Raw genomic sequence first — 19,295 nt, forward strand, 5'->3', positions numbered from 1 at the left:
ATATATATATATATATATATGTATATGTATATAACAATTAAAAACATTTTAAAATATATATATTTTATTACCTATGATTTACAGGTCAGTATAATTTTTCTTAGATAAAATTTGGAGTTTTCTAAAGGGTTCTAACAAGAGGATGTAACTGTACAGTCTTGTCTGAAAATAGAGGATATCTAGATAAAAGTAATATCCACTTCATTTTTAGATTCTTGGAAAATAATTTCGGTTTATGTGAAGTTAATGAAAATAATTATTCCTGTATTATAGAAACATCAGATATTGTTAATATCTGATATTAAATCAGATGTTTTTATAATTCCATTCCCTATTGTATGGGTAGAAAAACTGCTGTAAAGGGAAGTATAATTTGCAGTTCTAGGGTAGTTTGTGACAAAATTGGTAGCATAATGATGGTCTCCTTTACTATACAGAAAATAATTTTAAAATTTAATTGTTAAAAAATTTATTTTGTGTGTGTTTTGTGTTCATCTCATTAATGTAGTTACCATCATCTATATATTACCTTTAAATGCTGAATTCTTTTGGTTTTAGATCTTTAACTTCACCATATTTCTCACTTCTCTAATCTGTAGTCTGTTCTGAGTCTCTCAGAAGACCCTTTGAAGGTTCCTGATGAGTCACTCTTCTTAAATAGTGGTGGAGATTCTTTGAAGTCCATACGGCTCCTCAGTGAGATTGAAAACCTTGTTGGCACATCAGTACCTGGGCTTCTGGAAATTATTCTTAGCAGTTCTATTTTAGAGATTTACAATCACATCCTTCAAACAGTGTTTCCAGATGAAGATCTGACATTTAGCAAGAATTATGCCACAAAAAGAAAATACAGCGATGTTAATCAAGAGGAAACCAGTGGAAAATCTTTACATCAGGAATCTGTCATGCCTTTAAATTGTGACAGCGAGATCAATGCTTTTATTGCACTGAGCCGAGGGAGTCAGATTTTGTCTCTGAATACTACTAGGTTTTTAACTAAGTTGGAACATTGCCCTTCAGCCTATTCTTCTGATTTAATTTCACAGACTAACATTCAAAATATGAAAAGCTTAACTCCTCCAGCTCTTATTGGGAAGTCAAAAGATACGTCCTGTGTTGCAGAAGTTTCTGAAGAGGAAACATCTGTGATGGGGGCTGAAAAAATGGAGTTTCATGTGAGGTGGAGGTCAGACACAGGCAAATGTGTGGATGCTTCACCTCTGGTTGTAATACCAGCTGTTGATAAGTCATCTGCGACTGTGTACATTGGCTCCCATTCTCATAGAATGATGGCAGTTGATCTTTACTCTGGAAAGGTGAAATGGGAACAGATTTTGGGAGATCGCATTGAATCCTCAGCATGTGTATCTAAGTGTGGAGACTTTATTGTGGTGGGTAAGTTTCTGAATTTGATGTTTATAGAGTTAAATTTAATTACCATATGATAATGCTAGTAGGGCCAAGTTAAATTTAAAAAACCTATGTATAGTAGGTTTGGTTGCTGTCAAAGAATAATAGTTAACTACATGCTGATTCACAGTGTGGGCCTTGGGTCAGAGTTTCTGGATTTGAAGCTAGCTCTAAAGCTGTTACCAGCTCTGTGACCTTCAACGAGTTGCTGAACTTCTTAGAACTTCAGTTTTCTTATGAGTATATGGGCATAATAAATAAAACATGGTGCTGCATCACAGATTATCCCCAGACTTAATGGTTTAGACTAATAAACATTTATTTATTTATTTATTTTTATTGGGATATAGTTGCTTTAATAAACATTTATTATCTCACAGTTTCTGTGGGTCAGGAATTTAGGAGGGGTTTAGCTGAAAGTTCTGGCTCAGGGTTTTTCATGTGGCTGCAACCATCTGAAGGCTTGACGAGCTGGAAAAATCTGCTTCTAAGTTGGCTTACTCAACACTGCTGCAAACAGAAGACTTCAGTTTTTGCTGGTTTTTGGCAGGAAGCTTCAGTTTCTTGCCACATGGGCTTCTCCATAGGCTGCTTGAATGCCCTCACAACATGGAAGCTAACTTCCCGCAGAGTGAGTGACCCAAGAGTGACTGAGGAGGAACGCAGTACTTTTAGTGTCTAAAGTTGTATACCATTATTTGTGCTTTATTCTGTTATTAGAAGAACATCATTAAGTCTGGCCCACACTCAGAGGGAGGGGAATTAGCTTCACCTGTTGAATATCTCTTTGAGTATCAAAGAAATTGTGGATATATTTTAAAACTACCACAATAATCATAGAGCTTTTGAGAGGATTAAGTGAAATGATTGCTTGTGAATCCTTTAGTACATTGCTAGGGACAGACTAAGTGCTCAAAGAATAATAGTTAACTACATGCTGATTCACAGTGTGGGCCTTAGGTCAGAGTTTCTGGATTTGAACCTAGCTCTAAAGCTGTTACCAGCTCTGTGACCTTCAACAAGTATTAGCTACTACTTTCTACTCAGTTTCATTAAGGTGTAGGTGACTTTTACTTTACAAAGATATGGGGGTCTAGGCATAATGTCTCCTCAACTACCACTCTCTTTTTACCCCCCAAACTACATCAAGTTTTACTTTAGTGCTCGTGGCATCTGTTTACCAAAGCTTTTCAGACTAAGTGCTTAGGAATATATCTCCCTACTTATGTTATCCTGGCTAGAAGCTACTTGAATCTGAGTTTGATTCTTCTGTATTGAAAACCTACATTTTGAAAATTATACCACAGGAAACTTTAAGTTATACATGTGAATGATCATGAGTAATCCCTATCCATGAAAGTCAGCTCATTGAGGTTACTGTTTGCATTGCAAGTGTCTAAACCCAAAGCCTCTGGCACATGGTGGTCACTTAGTACTTTTTTTCTCTTTTTAAAAAAATTTCCAGTTTTATTGAGATGTAATTGACATATAAGATTTTATTAGCTTAAGGTATACAATATAATGTTTGATATATGTGTATATTGCAAAATGATTACCACAGTAAATCTAGTTAGCATACATCACCTCACAGAGTTACAATTTTTTTCTTGTGATGAGAACTTTTAAGATTCACTCTCAGCAATTTTCAAATATACAGTTCAGTGTTGTTAACTATCACTTAGTACTTTAAATATTTGTTATTAATATAATATACAGTAAAACCCTTTTTAGTATACAGTTTTATATTTTGACAGATACATACTATCATGTAACCACTACCACAATCAAGAGTCCACTGCTCCAGGGACTTCCCTGGTGGTGCAGTGGTTAAGAATCTGCCTGCCAATGCAGGGGACACAGGTTTGATCCCTCGTCTGGGAAGATCCCACGTGCAGCGGAGCAACTAAGCCCGTGCGCCACAACTACTGAGCCTGTGCTCTAGAGCCCATGCGGCACAACTACTGAAGCCCGCACGCCTAGAGCCCGTGCTCTACAACAAGAGAAGCCACTGCATTGAGAAGCCACTGCATTGAGAAGCCCGTGCACCGCAAGGAAGAGTAGCCCCCGCTCCCCGCAACTAGAGAAAGCCCGTGCGCAGCAACGAAGACCCAACACCTCCAAAATAAAAAAAATATATATATATATGTGCATATAGTAGCACTTCACTGTGAGCATTACATGAGTTAATAGATATAAAATTCTTAGAGTAGTATCCTTCACAAGGTAAAAGGTCAATAAACATTTGGTCATTGTTAATGTTAGCATTTCTGGAACACCTACTATGTACTGGGCATTCATCCTAATTATCACAGTAACCCTGATGTAGATGTATCCACATTCAGCAGAAAGATAATCTAGGCCCAGCGATGCTAGGTAATTTGCCCAAAGGATGGCCATGACAAGATCTGAATCCAGGTCTGTCAAAGCCTCTTTCTGCTGCAACATGCTCATGTTCACTGTTTTCCTGGTAGTGAAGCACTTTATGGTACTTTTTTTAAAATGTAAGGTGTACCTACTAAATAGGTTTTTTACACAAATGGTTGCTGCTTTGCTGAAATGTAAATCGAGCCAGACATAGAGCCTAAGTACACATGAAGAACATCGAATATATATTGTCATGACTTAAGCCAAATAATTATTTTCCAGTGACATATGTAAATCTCATCTTTTGTATTTTGTTTCCCAACAGGCTGTTATAATGGGTTGGTTTATATTCTGAAGAGTAATAGTGGAGAAAAATACTGGATGTTTACTACTGAGGATGCTGTCAAAAGCTCAGCAACTGTGGATCCAACCACAGGACTTTTTTACATTGGCTCTCATGACCAGCATGCATATGCTTTAGATATATATGTAAGAATTCACTTCATCAATTTCATACCATAAGCATAGATAGAAGAGTGTGAAACTATCAGGTGGTGGTGACTAGGGGAGCAGGTATTAACTATTCCCATGCCATCTTGACAATAGAGACGAATCACAAAAATATCAGTAAGAACTGATTACATAAAATTTTTAAATTTAAGAATTATAAAATTAAAAAGAAATAAGTTGGGAAAAGTTTTTGAAACAAGTGTGACAGAGTTCAAATATTTATAAGTATAAATTAAGAGCAAATACAAATTAATAAGAAAAATATAAAGGTCCAGATAGAAAAATAAACAAGGGATATAAATGCACAGGACCCCAAAGAAGAAATAGCTAGTAAATGTATTTAAATATTTAATATGTTTAAGAATCAAAGGAATGAAAATTTAAAACTTTGAGATAAAGAAGCAAATGTTATTAGATTAGAGGGTAGCATTAAATGCTGATGAGAATGGTGGGAGGTGAAGCCTTCGAGGAAAACAATTTGACCATAGGTAACAATTTCATATCCTTTGATTCAGTAAAATTCTTCTAGGAATCTATCCTGGCAAAATAATCAGAAACATGGACAGACATATGCACCAAGATGTCTATTTCCAAATTGTTTATAACACCAAGCAATTAGTTCCAGACAATTTTCAATGATAAGGTAGAGAGAGAAATTATTTTGTGTTCATATGGGATATGATCCATTAAAGTAACATTTAAAGAGTTTTACAAAATAAGTGAGCTAAATTAGATACAAAGTGTATGATATTCAGAATGATGATCTCAAGCATATTAAGCTGTGTGTGGGTGTGCATACACCAAAAAGATCACAAGGGAAAATGCTAAAATGGTAACAGTGGTAATCTCTGGGTATTGGCTTTTGTCATCTTTTTATACTAACTTGATTCTCCGCAGTGAGTATATATTATTTTTATACTAAAAATAAAAATTATATTAACTAAGATAGACATAACATCAGGAGGGACAGGATATGTATATTTTGTTAATCACCAGCAGAAACCAATTAATTTGCTTTCTTTTTCTTTTTTTTTTTTTTAATTTTGCTTTCTTATTTGCAGAAAAAGAAGTGTGTTTGGAAGTTGAAATGCGGAGGAACTGTTTTTTCTTCTCCTTGTTTGAGCCTGATTCCATATCACTTGTATTTTGCTACACTGGGAGGACTTTTACTGGCTATAAATCCTGTAGGCATAAAAGAATATTTATTGATTTTATTACCTATTTTTCTTTAATAGTTTTTATTTTTGCTTTGAATTCTGAAAATTTGAAGTAGATTTCAGTTAGATATAGTCCATACATTACTGAACCAGAATTCATTAAAAATGACTGACATGAAGTATAGAAAGATGAGAAAAATCTAAGTTCTGTGTATGTCTTTTATCAATTTTTTATTTTATTTTATTTTTTTGGCTGTGTTCGGTCTTCATTGCTGTGCATGGGCTTTCTCTAGTGGCAGAGAGCAGGGGCTACTCTTCATTGTGGTGCGTGGGCTTCTTATTGCGGTGGCTTGTTGTGGAGCACGGGCTCTAGGCGCTCTGGCTTCAGTAGTTGCAGAGTGCGGGCTTTAGGCGTGGGCTTCAGAAGTTGCAGCGTGTGGGCTTAGTTGCTCCGTGGCGTGTGGGATCTTCCCGGACCAGGGATCGAACCCGTGTCCCCTCCTTTGGCAGGCGGATTCTTAACCACTGTGCCACCAGGGAAGTCCTATCAATTTTTTAAGTTGGCAGACTGTTCTCAGTCCTGTCAAGAACTTCGTGTCCATTCTAAGGATGGAGTTTATGTGCTAGTTATTTCTTTCCTGGTTTTATTGCAAGTTTTTATCTTAGCATTCGTAAGTAGCACTCATTAATTTTATAGCTGTGTATATATGTGTACTAGCTTCATTTATAATGTCAGCATGCCATTATAGCATTTTTTGGTGTTTATAGCTTTACCTCTGGGAGGTTTATGAGTTTATTTTATAAAGGGTAGTTGATTAGTAGAATGATTTAAATGCTGTGAATTGCTTTTGCCCATGACAGGCCACTGGGAAGAGAGTTTGGAAACATTCCTGTGGAAAGCCACTCTTTTCTTCTCCACGGTGTTGCCTACAGTATATTTGTATTGGCTGTGTAGATGGGAATTTTCTCTGCTTTACTCACTTTGGAGAACAGGTAAAAATTTCTAGTTCTGTTTTACTTACATTTCTCAAAGGCATAGTAGCTGGTGACAACTGAAGTAAAATTTTAAACAGTATTCGAACCATTGTGTTGAAAAATAATTCTATTTTATTTGTCAAACCTCGGGTATTTAAATTTTAGAATGACACTATAATAGATTTAAAAGATTCTATCGAAATGTTGTTTTACTTTTGCCATTCTCCTCTCACAATTTAAAAAATGTTACCAGTTTTTAGCCAACTTTATTATAACCTCTATTCAGATTGTGAACATTGAAATAAACTCCTGCTTTTTCTATGAAAACCTAAATCTGTTACATAACCCAATTTACATTGTATGGAAGTTCCATCTTCAACTTCATGATCGGCAGGGTAGGCTCCTTCTTTCGTTGGGATAATAATCTCTACTTCTTTACCCATAAGTGACTATGGCACAACTTCTGTGTTTTTGATTTTGGGGATTATTTTGTGGACTTGAGAGTGTACTAGCTCCAACATAAGTTAGCCCATTGCTGGCTAGAGTTGACTCTGGGTGCTTTTTATTCTACATTCACCCCTCATAGCCTAGCAGTTTCTTTTGTTCTGTGTGACAATTACTCTGTGATGAAATCTTTTATTAAGTTCACTTAATATTTTTTATTTACAAAGTAATTTGAATATATTCTCACCTTTGGATTTCTAAAAAGAAGGAGCAAATGCTATTACCCCTTTTTTTACCTTTTCTGAATGAACCAAAGAAAGATTAAAGTGATTTTGTCCAAGTCAGGGACAGAATTGAAATTACAAATCATATTTCATGAATATACCCACTCTTTTTATTTTGCTTTTACTATACTGCAATTACTGTGGATTTGTAAACACTATCTTAGACTTATGGTTTTTCTTCCTTGTGTGTTTTCTTTAAAATATGGCTGACAGGTTAATCTATAGTAGCTTTGAAATAAGCAAACAGTGTATATATCTACAGGGTAGACACACAACTCATAGCTCTTTGTTTAAAGCTTTAAATTATTGCACATAAACTCTTCCTTTCAGCCTACTTTACCCCCTTATTCCTCCATTAGGAGACCAGAATAAGATACAGTTTTTAATAAGATACACTGAAAACTGTGTAGTTTTTTCTTTGAAATAAGTGTCTCTGAACATATTAGTAATAACTTTTGAATGGGGTTCGAAATGAATTTTACTTCATAATATTATGCATAGCGGTGATTTATGTAATAAGGACACTGGTGCGTTTTGTGCTAGATTTTACCATTGGGACAGAGGTCTAATCTGAGGGTGCTACTTTTGGGAGAAAGCCATTATTTTCTCTATGTATAGTTACCATTCAGTAGCCTGCATCTCTCACATTTTATTAAGAATTTCAAAAAGCTTTACAGAATTGTTGAAATGAGATGAATGAATTATTTTTGCCTTTATCACCCTTCAGATTTGGCAGTTCTCTACCAATGAACCAATCTTTTCATCCCCATGTACCTCAGCATCAGAGCAAGAAATATTTTTTGGTTCCCATGATTGCTTTATCTACTGTTGTAGTATGAAAGGTCACCTCCAATGGAAATTTGAAACTACTTCAAGGGTGTATTCAACACCATTTGCTTTCCATAACCACAACCGTGGCAATGAAATGTTGCTGGCAGCAGCATCTACTGATGGGAAGCTATGGATCTTGGAATCTAAGAGTGGAGAGTTGCAAAGTGTGTATCAACTTCCTGGAGAAGTTTTCTCTTCTCCTGTGGTCTGGGAATCAATGCTTATTATTGGATGTAGAAATAATTATGTTTATTGTCTGGATTTATTGGGTGGCAATCAAAGATAATGAAGTACAGTCCTTGCTAGAATATATCTGTGAGATGTTTGAAAATATTTTACATTATGGAGCATGTGGATAGTCTTATTTTATGTTAAAGATTATATTTTGTTTAAGAAACTTGTCTATTACACTTTATTGGAAAACGACCCTATTTTACTTCCTATAGGAGCAACAAATGCTTTTAACAGGAATTATAGAACAAAACACATCAATATGTTAAGTGGCAGTTTCTTTTAATTAGGCTACAGATGTTCTACTTGGTTTTTTTATAAAAGACTTCTGGAAAAAAAGATCAGAATATACTTGGTGGGTTAAAAAATTAGTCTGTGATGTAATACACCATTCACTCATTTATACTGAGATTCATAACAAAAGATTTTCAAAGAAAGGATCTATTTATCAAATTAGTTTCCATAATTTAAAATTTTTTATTTTTATTTTTTAAAATTATTTATTTATTTGGTTGCACCAGGTTGTAGTTGGGGCAGGAGGGCTCCTTTAGTTGTGGATCACGGGCTCCTTAGTTGCGGCACATGGCCTCCATAGTTGCGGCTCGCCAGCTCCTTAGTTGTGGCACGTGGGCTCCTTAGTTGTGGATCACGGGCTCCTTAGTTGTAGCATGTGAACTCTTAGTTGTGGCATGCATATGGGATCTAGTTCCCTGACCAGGGATCGAACCCAGGCCCCCTGCACTGGGAGCAGGGAGTCTTAACCACTGCGCCACCAGGGAAGTCCCTGTAGTAGTCTCTTATGATCTTTCATATTTCTGTGGTGTCAGTTGTAACTTCTTCTTTTCCATTTCTGATTTTATTGATTTGGGCCCTCTCTCTTTTTTTCTTGATGAGTCTGGCTAAAGGTTTATCAATTTTTTTTTAATCTTTTCAGAGAAGCAGCTTTTAGTTTCATTTTATTGTTTTTTAAGTCTCCTTCGTTTATTTCTGCTCTGATCTTTATGATTTCTTTCCTTATACTAACTTTGGGTTTTGTTTGTTCTTTTTCTAGTTTAGATGTAAGGTTAGGTTGTTTGAGCTTTTTCTCATTTCCTGAGGTAAGCTTGTATTGCCATAAACTTCTCTCTTAGAACTGCTTTTGCTGTGTCCCATAGATTTTGGATCATTGTTTTTCATTTTCATTTGTCTCCAGGTATTTTAAAATTTCCTCTTTGATTTCTTCAGTGATCCATTGGTTTTTTAGTAGCATATTGTTTAGCCTCCACATGTTTGTGTTTTTGCAGTTTTTTTCTTGTAGTTGATTTCTGGTCTTCTAGTGTTGTGGTCAGAAAAGATGCTTGATATGATTTCAATTTTCTTAAATTTACTGAGGCTTGTTTTGTGGCCTAGCATGTGATTTATCCTGGAGAGTGTTCTATGTGCACTTGAAAAGAATGTATTCTGCTGCTATTGGATGGAATGTTCTAAATGTATTAAGTCTTATCTGGTCTAATGTGTCATTTAAGACACAGTGTTTCCTTACTGATTTTCTGTCTGGATGATCTGTCCATTGATGTAATTGGGGTGTAAAAGTTCCCTACTATTATTGTGTTACTGTTGATCTCTCCTTTTATGTCTGCTGGTATTTGCTTTATGTATTTTGGTGTTCCTATGTTGGTGTTTATATATTTACAATTGTTATGTCTTCTTGAATTGATCCCTTGATCATTATGTAGTGTCCTTCTTTGTCTCTTCCAACAGTCTTTATTGTAACATCTATTTTATCATATATAAGTATTGCTACTTACCCTGGCTTTCTTTTGATTTCCATTTGTGTTCAATACCTTTTGCATCTCTTCACTTTCAATCTGTGTATGTCTTTAGATCTGAAGTGAGTCTCCTGTAGGCAGGAAGGCGGGATATATATGGGTCTTTTTATTTATTTTTTAATCCATTCAGCCACTCTGTGTCTTTTGATTGGAGCATTTAGTCCGTTTACATTTAAAGTAATTATATGTATGTTCTAATTGCCATTTTGTTAATTATTTCAGGGTTTTTTTGTAGGGCTTTTTTGTTCCTTCTTTTGTTCTCTTGTGATTTGATGACTATCTTTAGTGTTATGTTTGGATTCCTTTTCTCTTCTTTTGTGTATCTATTATAGATTTTTGGCTTGTAGTTACCATGAGGTATTTATATAGTAATCTGTATTTATACATGATTGTTTTATGTTGTTGATCTCTTAATTTCAAATACATTTTAACAATCCTGCATTTGTATTCTCCTCCCCTCACAATTATTATTTTTGGTATCATATTTTACCTCTAATTGTTTTGTGTATCCCTTAACTGCTTATTTTAGATATAGATGATTTTACTACTCTTTTAACCTCCCTGCTAGCTTTGTGCATGGATGATTTCCTACCTTTACTGTATGTTTGCCTTTACCAACGAGTTTTTTCATTTCATAATTTTTATTTATCTAGTTGTGGCCTTTTCTTTTTCGTTAAGAGAAGTTCCTTAAATATTTCTTGTAAGTGTGGTGGTGCTGAACTCTTTTAGTTTTTGCTTGTCTGTAAAGATTTTGATCTTTCCATCAAATCTGAATGAGAGCCTTGCTGGGAGTATTCCTGGTTGTGGGTTTTTTCCTTTCATCACTTTAAATATGTTGCCCTCTGGCCTGCAGAGTTTCTGATGAAAGGTCAGCCGATAGCTTTATGGGAGTTCCCTTCTATGTTATTTGTTGTTTTCCCTTGGCTGCTTTTAATATTGTCTCTGTCTTTAATTTTTGACATTTTAATTACAGCATATTTTCGTGTATTCCTCTTTGGGTTAATCTTGTATGGGACTCTCTGTGCTTCCTGGACTTGGATGTCTGTTTCCTTTCCCAGGTTAGGGAAGTTTTCAGTTATTATGTCTCAGATATGTTCTCAGTCCCTTTCTGTCCCTCTTCTCCTTGTGGGACCCCTATAATGAGAATATTAGTGCACTCAATGTTGTCCCAGAGGTCTCTTATACTGTCCTCATTTCTTTTCCTTTCTTTTTTCTGTTCAGCATCAATGATTTCCACTACTCTGTCTTCCAGCTCACTGATCTGTTTCTCTGTATCATTTAGTCTACTGTTGATCCTTCTAGTGTATTTTTAATTTCAGTTATCATGTTCTTCATATGTTTGGTTATTCTTTATATTTTTTAGCTCTTTGTTAAAAACTTTTAATTTTTACTCTGTGTATCCATTCTTTTCCCAAGTTCTCTGATCATCTTTACAATCACTGCCCTGAGCTCTTTCTTGGGTATTTGCCTACTTCCACTTCATTTTGTTTTTCTTGTGGGGTTTTATCTTGTTCCTTCATCTAGAACATGTTCCTCTGTTGCCTCATTTTGCCTAAGTTGCTGTTTGCATTTTTATGTTTCTGGTAGGTTGGTTATGTTTCCTGACCTTGGAGAAGTGGCCTCCTGTAGGCGACGACCTATGTGTCCCAGCAGTGCATTCCCCTCTTATCACCCAAGCTATATGCTCTGGTGGTTTCCTGCTATGAGGGCTGTGTGGGTCCTTCTGTTGTGGTGAGCTAACTATGTGGGCCGTCTGGTAGGCTTGGTTGGCCCCTGTTCAGGTTGGTTGCTAAGCCCTGCCCTTTGCAGAGGCTGCTGGCCACTGGTTGGTATGACCAGGTCACAAGGTGGCTGACTGCAGAACCCCAGGGGCCCCAGGGCTAGTGCTGGCTCATTGGTGGGTGGAGTCAGGGTCTAGAAGACACCAGGGCTGTTGCCCATCCTATGGTGGGTGAAGCCAAGTCCTGGGGTTAGTGCTGGTCTACTGGCAGGCAGAGCCAGGTCCTGGAGTCTGGATGCAAGGCCAGTGGTCCCAGAGCTGTTGTCAGATCGCTGGGGGGAAGGAGGAGGGGCTGTTCCTGACACAGTTGGGTATGGGGTTTGGGATGTCCCAGAGCTTATGTTGGCCTGCTAGTGGCCAGGGCCAGGCCCCAGGCCCAGATAGTCCCAGGACATGGTCTGGCCTACTGAAGGGCTGGATGCATCTGCAGCCTGTGGGAATGTGGTTTTCTTTTTTTTTTTTTGGAGACTAAAGCTTTTTTAAATTTTTTATTTATTAATTTATTTATTTATATTTATTTTTGGCTGTGTTGGGGCTTCGTTTCTGTGCGAGGGCTATCTCCAGTTGTGGCGAGCGGGGGCCACTCTTCATCGCGGTGCGCGGGCCTCTCCCGTTGCGGAGCACAGGCTCCAGACGCGCAGGCTCAGCAGGTGCGGCTCACGGGCCCAGTTGCTCCGCGGCATGTGGGATCCTCCCAGACCAGGGCTCGAACCTGTGTCCCCTGCCTTGGCAGGCAGACTCCCAACTACTGCGCCACCAGGGAAGCCCGTGATTTTCTTGCATCTGGTGTCTGCCCTCTGGTGGCTGAGGCTGGTCCAGAGGCTAGAACTGGCTGCCTGGACAGCACGGCCAGGGCAGGGCTGGGTCTTGGGGCTAAAAACCAAAGGGAGGATTCGACAATGGCCCTTGCCAACACCAATGTCCACGTGGTAGAAGGAACTCCCAAGAATGGCTGCCGCCATTGTCTACGTCCTCAGGGTGAGCTGCAGCTGCTTCCTGCCTCTTTAGAAGACTCTCCAAGATCAGCAGGTAGGTCTAATCCAGGCTTCTATCAAATGACTGCTTTTGCCCCAGGTCCTGGAGCATGTGAGATTTTGTGTGTGCCCTTTAAGAATGAAGTCTCTCTTTCCCCCAGCCCTCTGGGACTCCTGAAAGTAAACCTGACTGGCCTTCAAAGCAAAATGCTCTGGAGGCTTGTCTTCCTGGTGCAGGGCCCCTGGGCTGGGGAGCCCGATGTGGGGCTCAGACCTCATAGTGCTTTGGGAGAACCTCTGCAATGTAGTTATTCTCCTATATTTGGGTCTTCCTTCCAGGGGTATGGGACTTGACTATATCGCAGATCCTACCCTTCTACCCATCTTGTTGTGTTTCCTTCTTTATGTCTTTAGTTGTAGAAGATCTTTTCTGGAAGGTTCTGGTATTTTTCATCAAAGGTTATTCTGCAAATAGTTGTGATTTTGGTGTGCCCATGAAAGAAGGTGAGCTCAGGGTCTTTCTATTCCACTGTCTTGGCCTCCAGAATGAATTTTTAAAAGAATATTGAGTCTCTTGCAGAATTACAGAGAGGGCTAGAGCTATATACAGCCAGAAACAATGAATGCCTGAAATACATTTCGGCCAGAAGACAGCTGCTGTCCTTGAGGCTCTAAATGCTTACCTTATGGCTGACCCCACTAATGCTGGACACTGTTTCCTACCACTGCCAGACTTCCTCACAGTCCCATCTTTTGGTCAGTTGCTCCCAAACCACAGTCCCTTCCAATTTGAAGTGAAACATGTTGTTATGCCCACGAGAGAGTATAGGAAGGCACCTAACAGGCATTTCAGCTGTGGTAGAAGGTGAGTGCTGCCCTCTACCAAGACCCACAAGGTAGAGATTTCCGCAAACACAGAAAGGGGATTGAGGCCATGGCTGGCCCAAAAGAACATATCTTCTGCCAGGTTTTAGACCCGTGCAGATTCGTCTTTAATGTATTAACCACCTGGAGCTCTTGCTAAATGCACATTCCAATTGAGAGGGCTGGAAGGAGGGGGGCTTGGCTTAGCCACACGGGAGACTGAGGCAAAAGGAAAAATCAGTAATACTGACCCTGTCTTTATTTAAAATTTTGGTATTTGTTCATCATGGAATTTGCATTAACCTTGATTTTTAAAATATTGCATTAAAATAGCATTCCTCTTAATTACTTGGTTTTTTGACACCTAAGGCAAGTGCCTTGCTCACGTCACTCACTTTGCCCTTGTCTGGCCTTGTGAGTCAGTAGGTCTGGTCTGCGGCCCTAAGCTGCGTTTCTCACATGCTCTTGGCTTGTGCCCATGCTGTTGTTCCATGGCCCACGCTTTGAGTAAAGAGGTTGTAGGATCATTTTGTCTGAGATGCCAGACCATTCAGTTCCAATTTAGGATTGAGATAAACATTTTATTTGTCCCTAATCATTATTTTTCTCCGAAAACATCTAGTTAAAAGTATAATAAGGTACCATATAAAATGCCTTGAAATTTTTCTTTCTCAACAAAAGCTGTATAAATACAAGCTTTCTATAGATGGTCATTGAAATCAGTAAAAACTTCAGCTTGAAATTCCATCAGTGCCAAAGATCTTGTGGGTATTTTTTATTGAAAGATCTTTTTCCTTCAATAATGGACATTTTACATTAAAACTTTATACAACCAAAATCTCAAAATAATAATAAAATCACACTAAGGTATTTTTATTGTTAAGTCTCTACTTCATTTTATTGTTGATAAAAATATTGCAAGACACTTGTAACTAATGTTTCTGCTTTAAAATAAGCAATTAAAACTAAACATCACAAGAAGAGACAATGAATACATACTACAATTTGCTAATAACTGGCTAAAATGATAATTTAATAGTAATTAATATATAAGAAACAATTGCACTTGAAAAATTAAAAAAGTAAAGAAAAAACCTCTAGTTTTGTAATATGTCTTATGAACAGAGGTTAATCATCTATAACCTTGCCAGGAGAAGTGTATGTTTGTTTAAATTAAAAAAAAAAAAAAAAGCTTGTGTATTTAACTAGCAATCATTCATTTCTTTTAAGTTTTGAAGTTTTTATATGCTTTATAGAATTTCCCCCATAGTTTGTTGGTCAGAAAAGACTGCAACACAACTAAAGCAAAATAACACTTCATTGGTATTTAGTGCAAAGTAGGAGTAATTTTTACATGAAATATTAAACATGTAGCCTTTAGAAGTTGTTGAAAGTAAGTGCTATGACTTACGTCCAGTATACTTTCCTCAGTATACTCTTAAAAAGATTTTGATGGAAATTTTTTAACTGAGGTATTTCTCCTCCTTTGTATGGGATCAGTGGTAGGTAAGCCAGTACAGAGTTGACTTGTCTACCATTCTTTGTTAATGATCTGATTTATTCACCTGTTCTCTGCAATTACTGTGATATTATTCAAAGCTGATAGGATGACAGAAAAAGACAATGCAGAAGAATTAATGTAGCAGTATAATTCCAGGGCTCTAGGTGGAAAGATTCCTATTAAGAAGTGTTATATTAGTGAGGAAATCATTGAAACTAACAAATGTCTACATATTTGATTTAGAAATGAACATTACTGTGGAAAACATGCAGTGGAATATTAATTGCTTCTCATAGCCATAAAAAAAATTAACGTTCCATTGATTCTTAACAGTCTGAAGGTCCACTATATATAATATTAACTCCAACTTGCAAAAGTACAACTATCCACTTCACCACACATGCCAGCTGCTACCATGAGGCTGAGCCATCATTTCCAGAAAGAAAATGCCTTGTATATGGTAAACAACTTTGCTGTCATCCTTTCTTTAAGGTACATAATAGTGTAACAGCACACTGTCTGTTGAGTAAGCATAGAGGAAAATGACACTAATAAAGTACTAATGTGTTTTTGTAGGAGAGGAAAAAAGGATGTAATTCCTTCCCCTGCTGCACTAGGCAAAGGATTTGTACTTAGATTTTGAAGTCAGGATTGAAGAAAAAGGTAATATGCCAACACCACGAAATGTAGGTTAGTACCAGCAATATGTGGGTTTGCTGTATGTCTGTCTGTGTGTCATGTAAAGCAAATTTAGGGAAATAAAAGTGAATATATGTGGCTTTTAAATTGCCAAGTCCTTTTTTTTAATCACATGTATAACAACAAGGCCACTTAAAACTCTGAGATGTTTTTAAAGGTAGCAAGGTGAATGCTCGACATTATAAATGCTATTGAACATTTGACTCTAAATATGAATTACTTGATTATGGTAAAGAAAGAAACTTCCCACGGGAAGTCCTTAGTACAAAGGCTTCAAATCTTGTCTTACTGTTAACTTTCCCTAAAGATTTAAAAGATTTTCAGAGACATGTAATGTCAATAGACTCTTTTATGCCCTGTAATAAATGGCTGGTTTGGGGGGTGGTTTTATTATTTTTCCTGTCGTCTCACCTTTGCTGCTTTGGGTGAAATGAGCCTCCCCTTCAGAGTTTTAAAAACTAAATTACACTAGAAGCAGTGTGTCCCACGCTTCTCAACCTCTGTGATATACCGGAAGTCATCTGAAGAGTTTTTACCAGAATATACACATCTGGCCCCATCCTCACAGGATCTCTGATGATTGAGTAGGTCTGGGATGGAGCCTGAACTTCTTAAGAACAACTGCACTAGATGGGGATTCTCAGAGACAGAGAATTTGTAGCTTCTTTTTTCTTTTTAAATCATTTTAAATAAAAATATTCCCTAGGAGCCAGCTGGGCCAAATGGTTAACATGTCCTTGAGGAGAGTTGTGGTATAACGGGGCCTGTAGCTCAACAGTGCAGTAGAAGAGTCAATGGACTCGCTGTCTGTGTTTGTTACAGTTTCCTGTTGGGGCAAAATCATGAGAAGCAGACATGGGCAAAGAGTTGGGAGCCAGACTTTTACTTGCAATTCCCAGTTACTCACTGCATTCAGGCGAATGGGCACTCTTGTTTATATAAGATCCTTTCACTATCACTATAGAAAAGGGTAGAAATCCCCAAGCACATGGTAAATGGTTTGGAAAAAAGAAGCAGGACTACAGAATCAAGAAAACTATTACAAAGATTGGCAAAAGTACATGTTCTGAATGGTGTGTGGGTGTGTATGTGTGTGGAAGGGCCATGGAATGGGTGTGGCAGGCTCTCGTGAGAAGTTCTCAGTCTGGAGATTTTGCTTCATGTGGTCCCTAGGACGGAATTTTCTCTTTAGAACTAGGAGGAGCTCAAGGCACCAGGACCTAGGGTTGTGCAAATACACTCTTTACAAGGAACACCACCAGTTCAGTTTCTAAACATTATTTTAGAGCCTATAAAACATGCTGCTTTTCCCTAGCTTCGTTTCTTTCTTTACCTCATATAAAAAATAAATAAATAAAAAGGGCAAGAGAAGAGCCAATAACTGGCAATAGGAATGGATAAGAGTCACTCTTTACTTAATAATCTGTGGACAGTCGCTCCAGGCCTTGGCTTTCCTTTTGGCCAAAGCCAGCCAGGCTGGTTCTGTTGACACGGGGGCAGCGTCTGGGGTAGAGAATCTCTTTGTGACTTCTTTCACCAGTGGTGCTGGGGGAGCCGAATCAGAGATCTCCACTAGATTGCATTTTGAAGGAAAAGGAGAAAGGAATAAGTCAGAGCCACATTTTGATTTAGCAGAAGTATGAGATTCAGAAAGGAAAACCCAGTGAAACACTGGGTATCTCTGGTGAGAAGAGTTAGTTAAAGAAAGCTACGTACGTGATCATAACTGTTCCATACAGAATTACGGTGATCACAGTGCAGTCGATTCTAATTTCAGAGAATGTCTAGAAACCTAATTTTCTCTGTGCACAGAAGCTATGCCTGTGTGATAATAATAAGAGGTAAATTCTGTGATTCTAGGCATACAACCAGTCAATTTCATGAAGAAAAAGCTTAAACCAAGTAGTTTGAAGTTTGAACCTGTTAGCTGCTGAGGTTAAAAGCTACCTTCTCTACCAGGCATGCCCTGGGTCCCTCCTCCCTCTGAGGCCCATGGATCCTGCCAGCTCCTATCACTCAGACTCGTCTAACACAATTCCTTTGCATCCCATCACTATTTATCAGACCTTAGAGGCTTTGTGTGGTGAGCGTTCCCATCTTATCTTTGGGTCTTTCTTATTGTAGGCAATGGCCTACAAAATACTGAAAAGACAAAAACTTCAGAAGAAGGCTTGCTTTATTAAGGTGGAGCCAGCTCTGAATTGCATTAACCCTTTGGTGCTTCTAAGAAATCAGGCAGACAAAGGTTGATCTCTGACTTCGGAGCTTTCACTATTCTGCAAGAATTCTCTCTTGACACACACCAATATGATGTTTAGAATCCTTAATTCCTGGGTATAAGATCAAACGAAATAATGCCCTTGGAGGTTCTTGAGAAAATGCTCCAAAGTTGTTTTCAAATATAAAGGTTTTTTCTCCTCACCAAATAGTAAATATAGCTTTAATAGTGAGACCTCTTTACGTTTCCAGACCTCAGCTAGCAGGTATCCAAGGCATAAAAAAATCTTGGGTCCAGAAGTTGGGTGTCCTCCGAGGAACAGGGCTGCCTAGTGGGGAAAACAGATGCCCTAATAACCCCTGAGAGGAAGCTCTTTCAGACTCTCCATCCGCCAAGTGATGTGTAACAAGGAAATAGTTATAAACATTATTGGATCATTTTATCTTTTAACAGAATAAAGAGTTGGTTTTTTTTTTTAATGTGCATGCGTCTCCTATGTGTCATGAACATATAAACACTGCTGCTGTTAATTAACATCAAGGACTTAGAGCACAACAACCTTGCTCTGTAAAGTCACACCTGGGTCAGAAATTTGCTGTCTGAAATCACATCAGTGAGAAGGGACCACCCCACTTTTGCCTGGAGCATCTGAGCCACTTGGATGACCATGATTCAGAGAGACAATCTCCATTTCCAACTGGAGCAGACAGAGCTCCAGGTAGGGGTTTTCCAATACAGCTTCCTCACATTTACCTTAAGTTTGTGGTGTCAAAGGAAACAGGCTCCTGAGTCCACTTTTCAGCTCAGGCTTGATATCAACTACTTTGCTTTGAGTCACTGCTTCATTTAAATTTTACCTAAAATTCACCCTTTCCCCTGAATCCTAATATAATCTTATCTCTTGTTTTGTTTAGAAGGTTCTTATGGTGTGCAGTCTTCCTTGCTGCAGGAAGTTAATAAACCTAATTTTGTTGGACTACAGGCAGTGGAGTTGGAGAGGGCTCATATCACCTTGTTAAAGGTTCAGGAATTTAACGAGTCACTTGATATCACATTAGTAGCTTGAAATTAGCCATGGTTGGGAGTATTTACACCACAGCAAATACTACAAATCAGAGGTCTCTCCACTCCCTGAAGAACTGATTGTTAAACGTTTATCATCACACCACTGATAGTGGGTGAGTTTCTGATGATCTTTATCAGAGGAGCTTTATCAGTCTCAGAGTTGATGAGTGGGGTCATGAG

At 38.0% G+C, this 19,295-nt stretch overlaps 2 protein-coding genes across 10 annotated transcripts in view; one reads left to right on the forward strand and one right to left on the reverse strand.

Moving 5' to 3' along the window:
• The window catches only part of AASDH (aminoadipate-semialdehyde dehydrogenase), a 34,467-nt gene extending 26,149 nt beyond the window's left edge, over positions 1-8,318 (forward strand). For 3 of the 6 annotated variants that reach the window (XM_059922945.1, XM_059922944.1, XM_059922943.1), the window contains 5 exons: positions 600-1,395; positions 4,100-4,263; positions 5,346-5,468; positions 6,303-6,434; positions 7,872-8,318. In XM_059922945.1, the coding sequence (XP_059778928.1) occupies positions 600-1,395; positions 4,100-4,263; positions 5,346-5,468; positions 6,303-6,434; positions 7,872-8,261 (1,605 nt within the window). In that variant the 3' untranslated portion in view covers positions 8,262-8,318. Of the gene's footprint in view, positions 1-599; positions 1,396-3,164; positions 4,066-4,099; positions 4,264-5,345; positions 5,469-6,302; positions 6,435-7,871 lie in introns of those variants that run through there. The other 3 variants (XM_059922946.1, XM_059922948.1, XM_059922947.1) reach the window with 3 other exon arrangements.
• Positions 8,319-14,656: 6,338 nt separating this feature from the next.
• The window catches only part of CRACD (capping protein inhibiting regulator of actin dynamics), a 273,491-nt gene continuing 268,852 nt past the window's right edge, over positions 14,657-19,295 (reverse strand). For all 4 annotated transcript variants that reach the window (XM_059922942.1, XM_059922941.1, XM_059922940.1 and 1 more), the window contains one exon: positions 14,657-17,404. In XM_059922942.1, coding sequence (XP_059778925.1) covers positions 17,244-17,404 — 161 coding nt within the window. In that variant the 3' untranslated portion in view covers positions 14,657-17,243. The remainder of the gene's footprint in view (positions 17,405-19,295) is intronic.

Source organism: Balaenoptera ricei, chromosome 5, assembly GCF_028023285.1.
Source record: "Balaenoptera ricei isolate mBalRic1 chromosome 5, mBalRic1.hap2, whole genome shotgun sequence".
Lineage (NCBI taxonomy): Eukaryota > Metazoa > Chordata > Mammalia > Artiodactyla > Balaenopteridae > Balaenoptera > Balaenoptera ricei.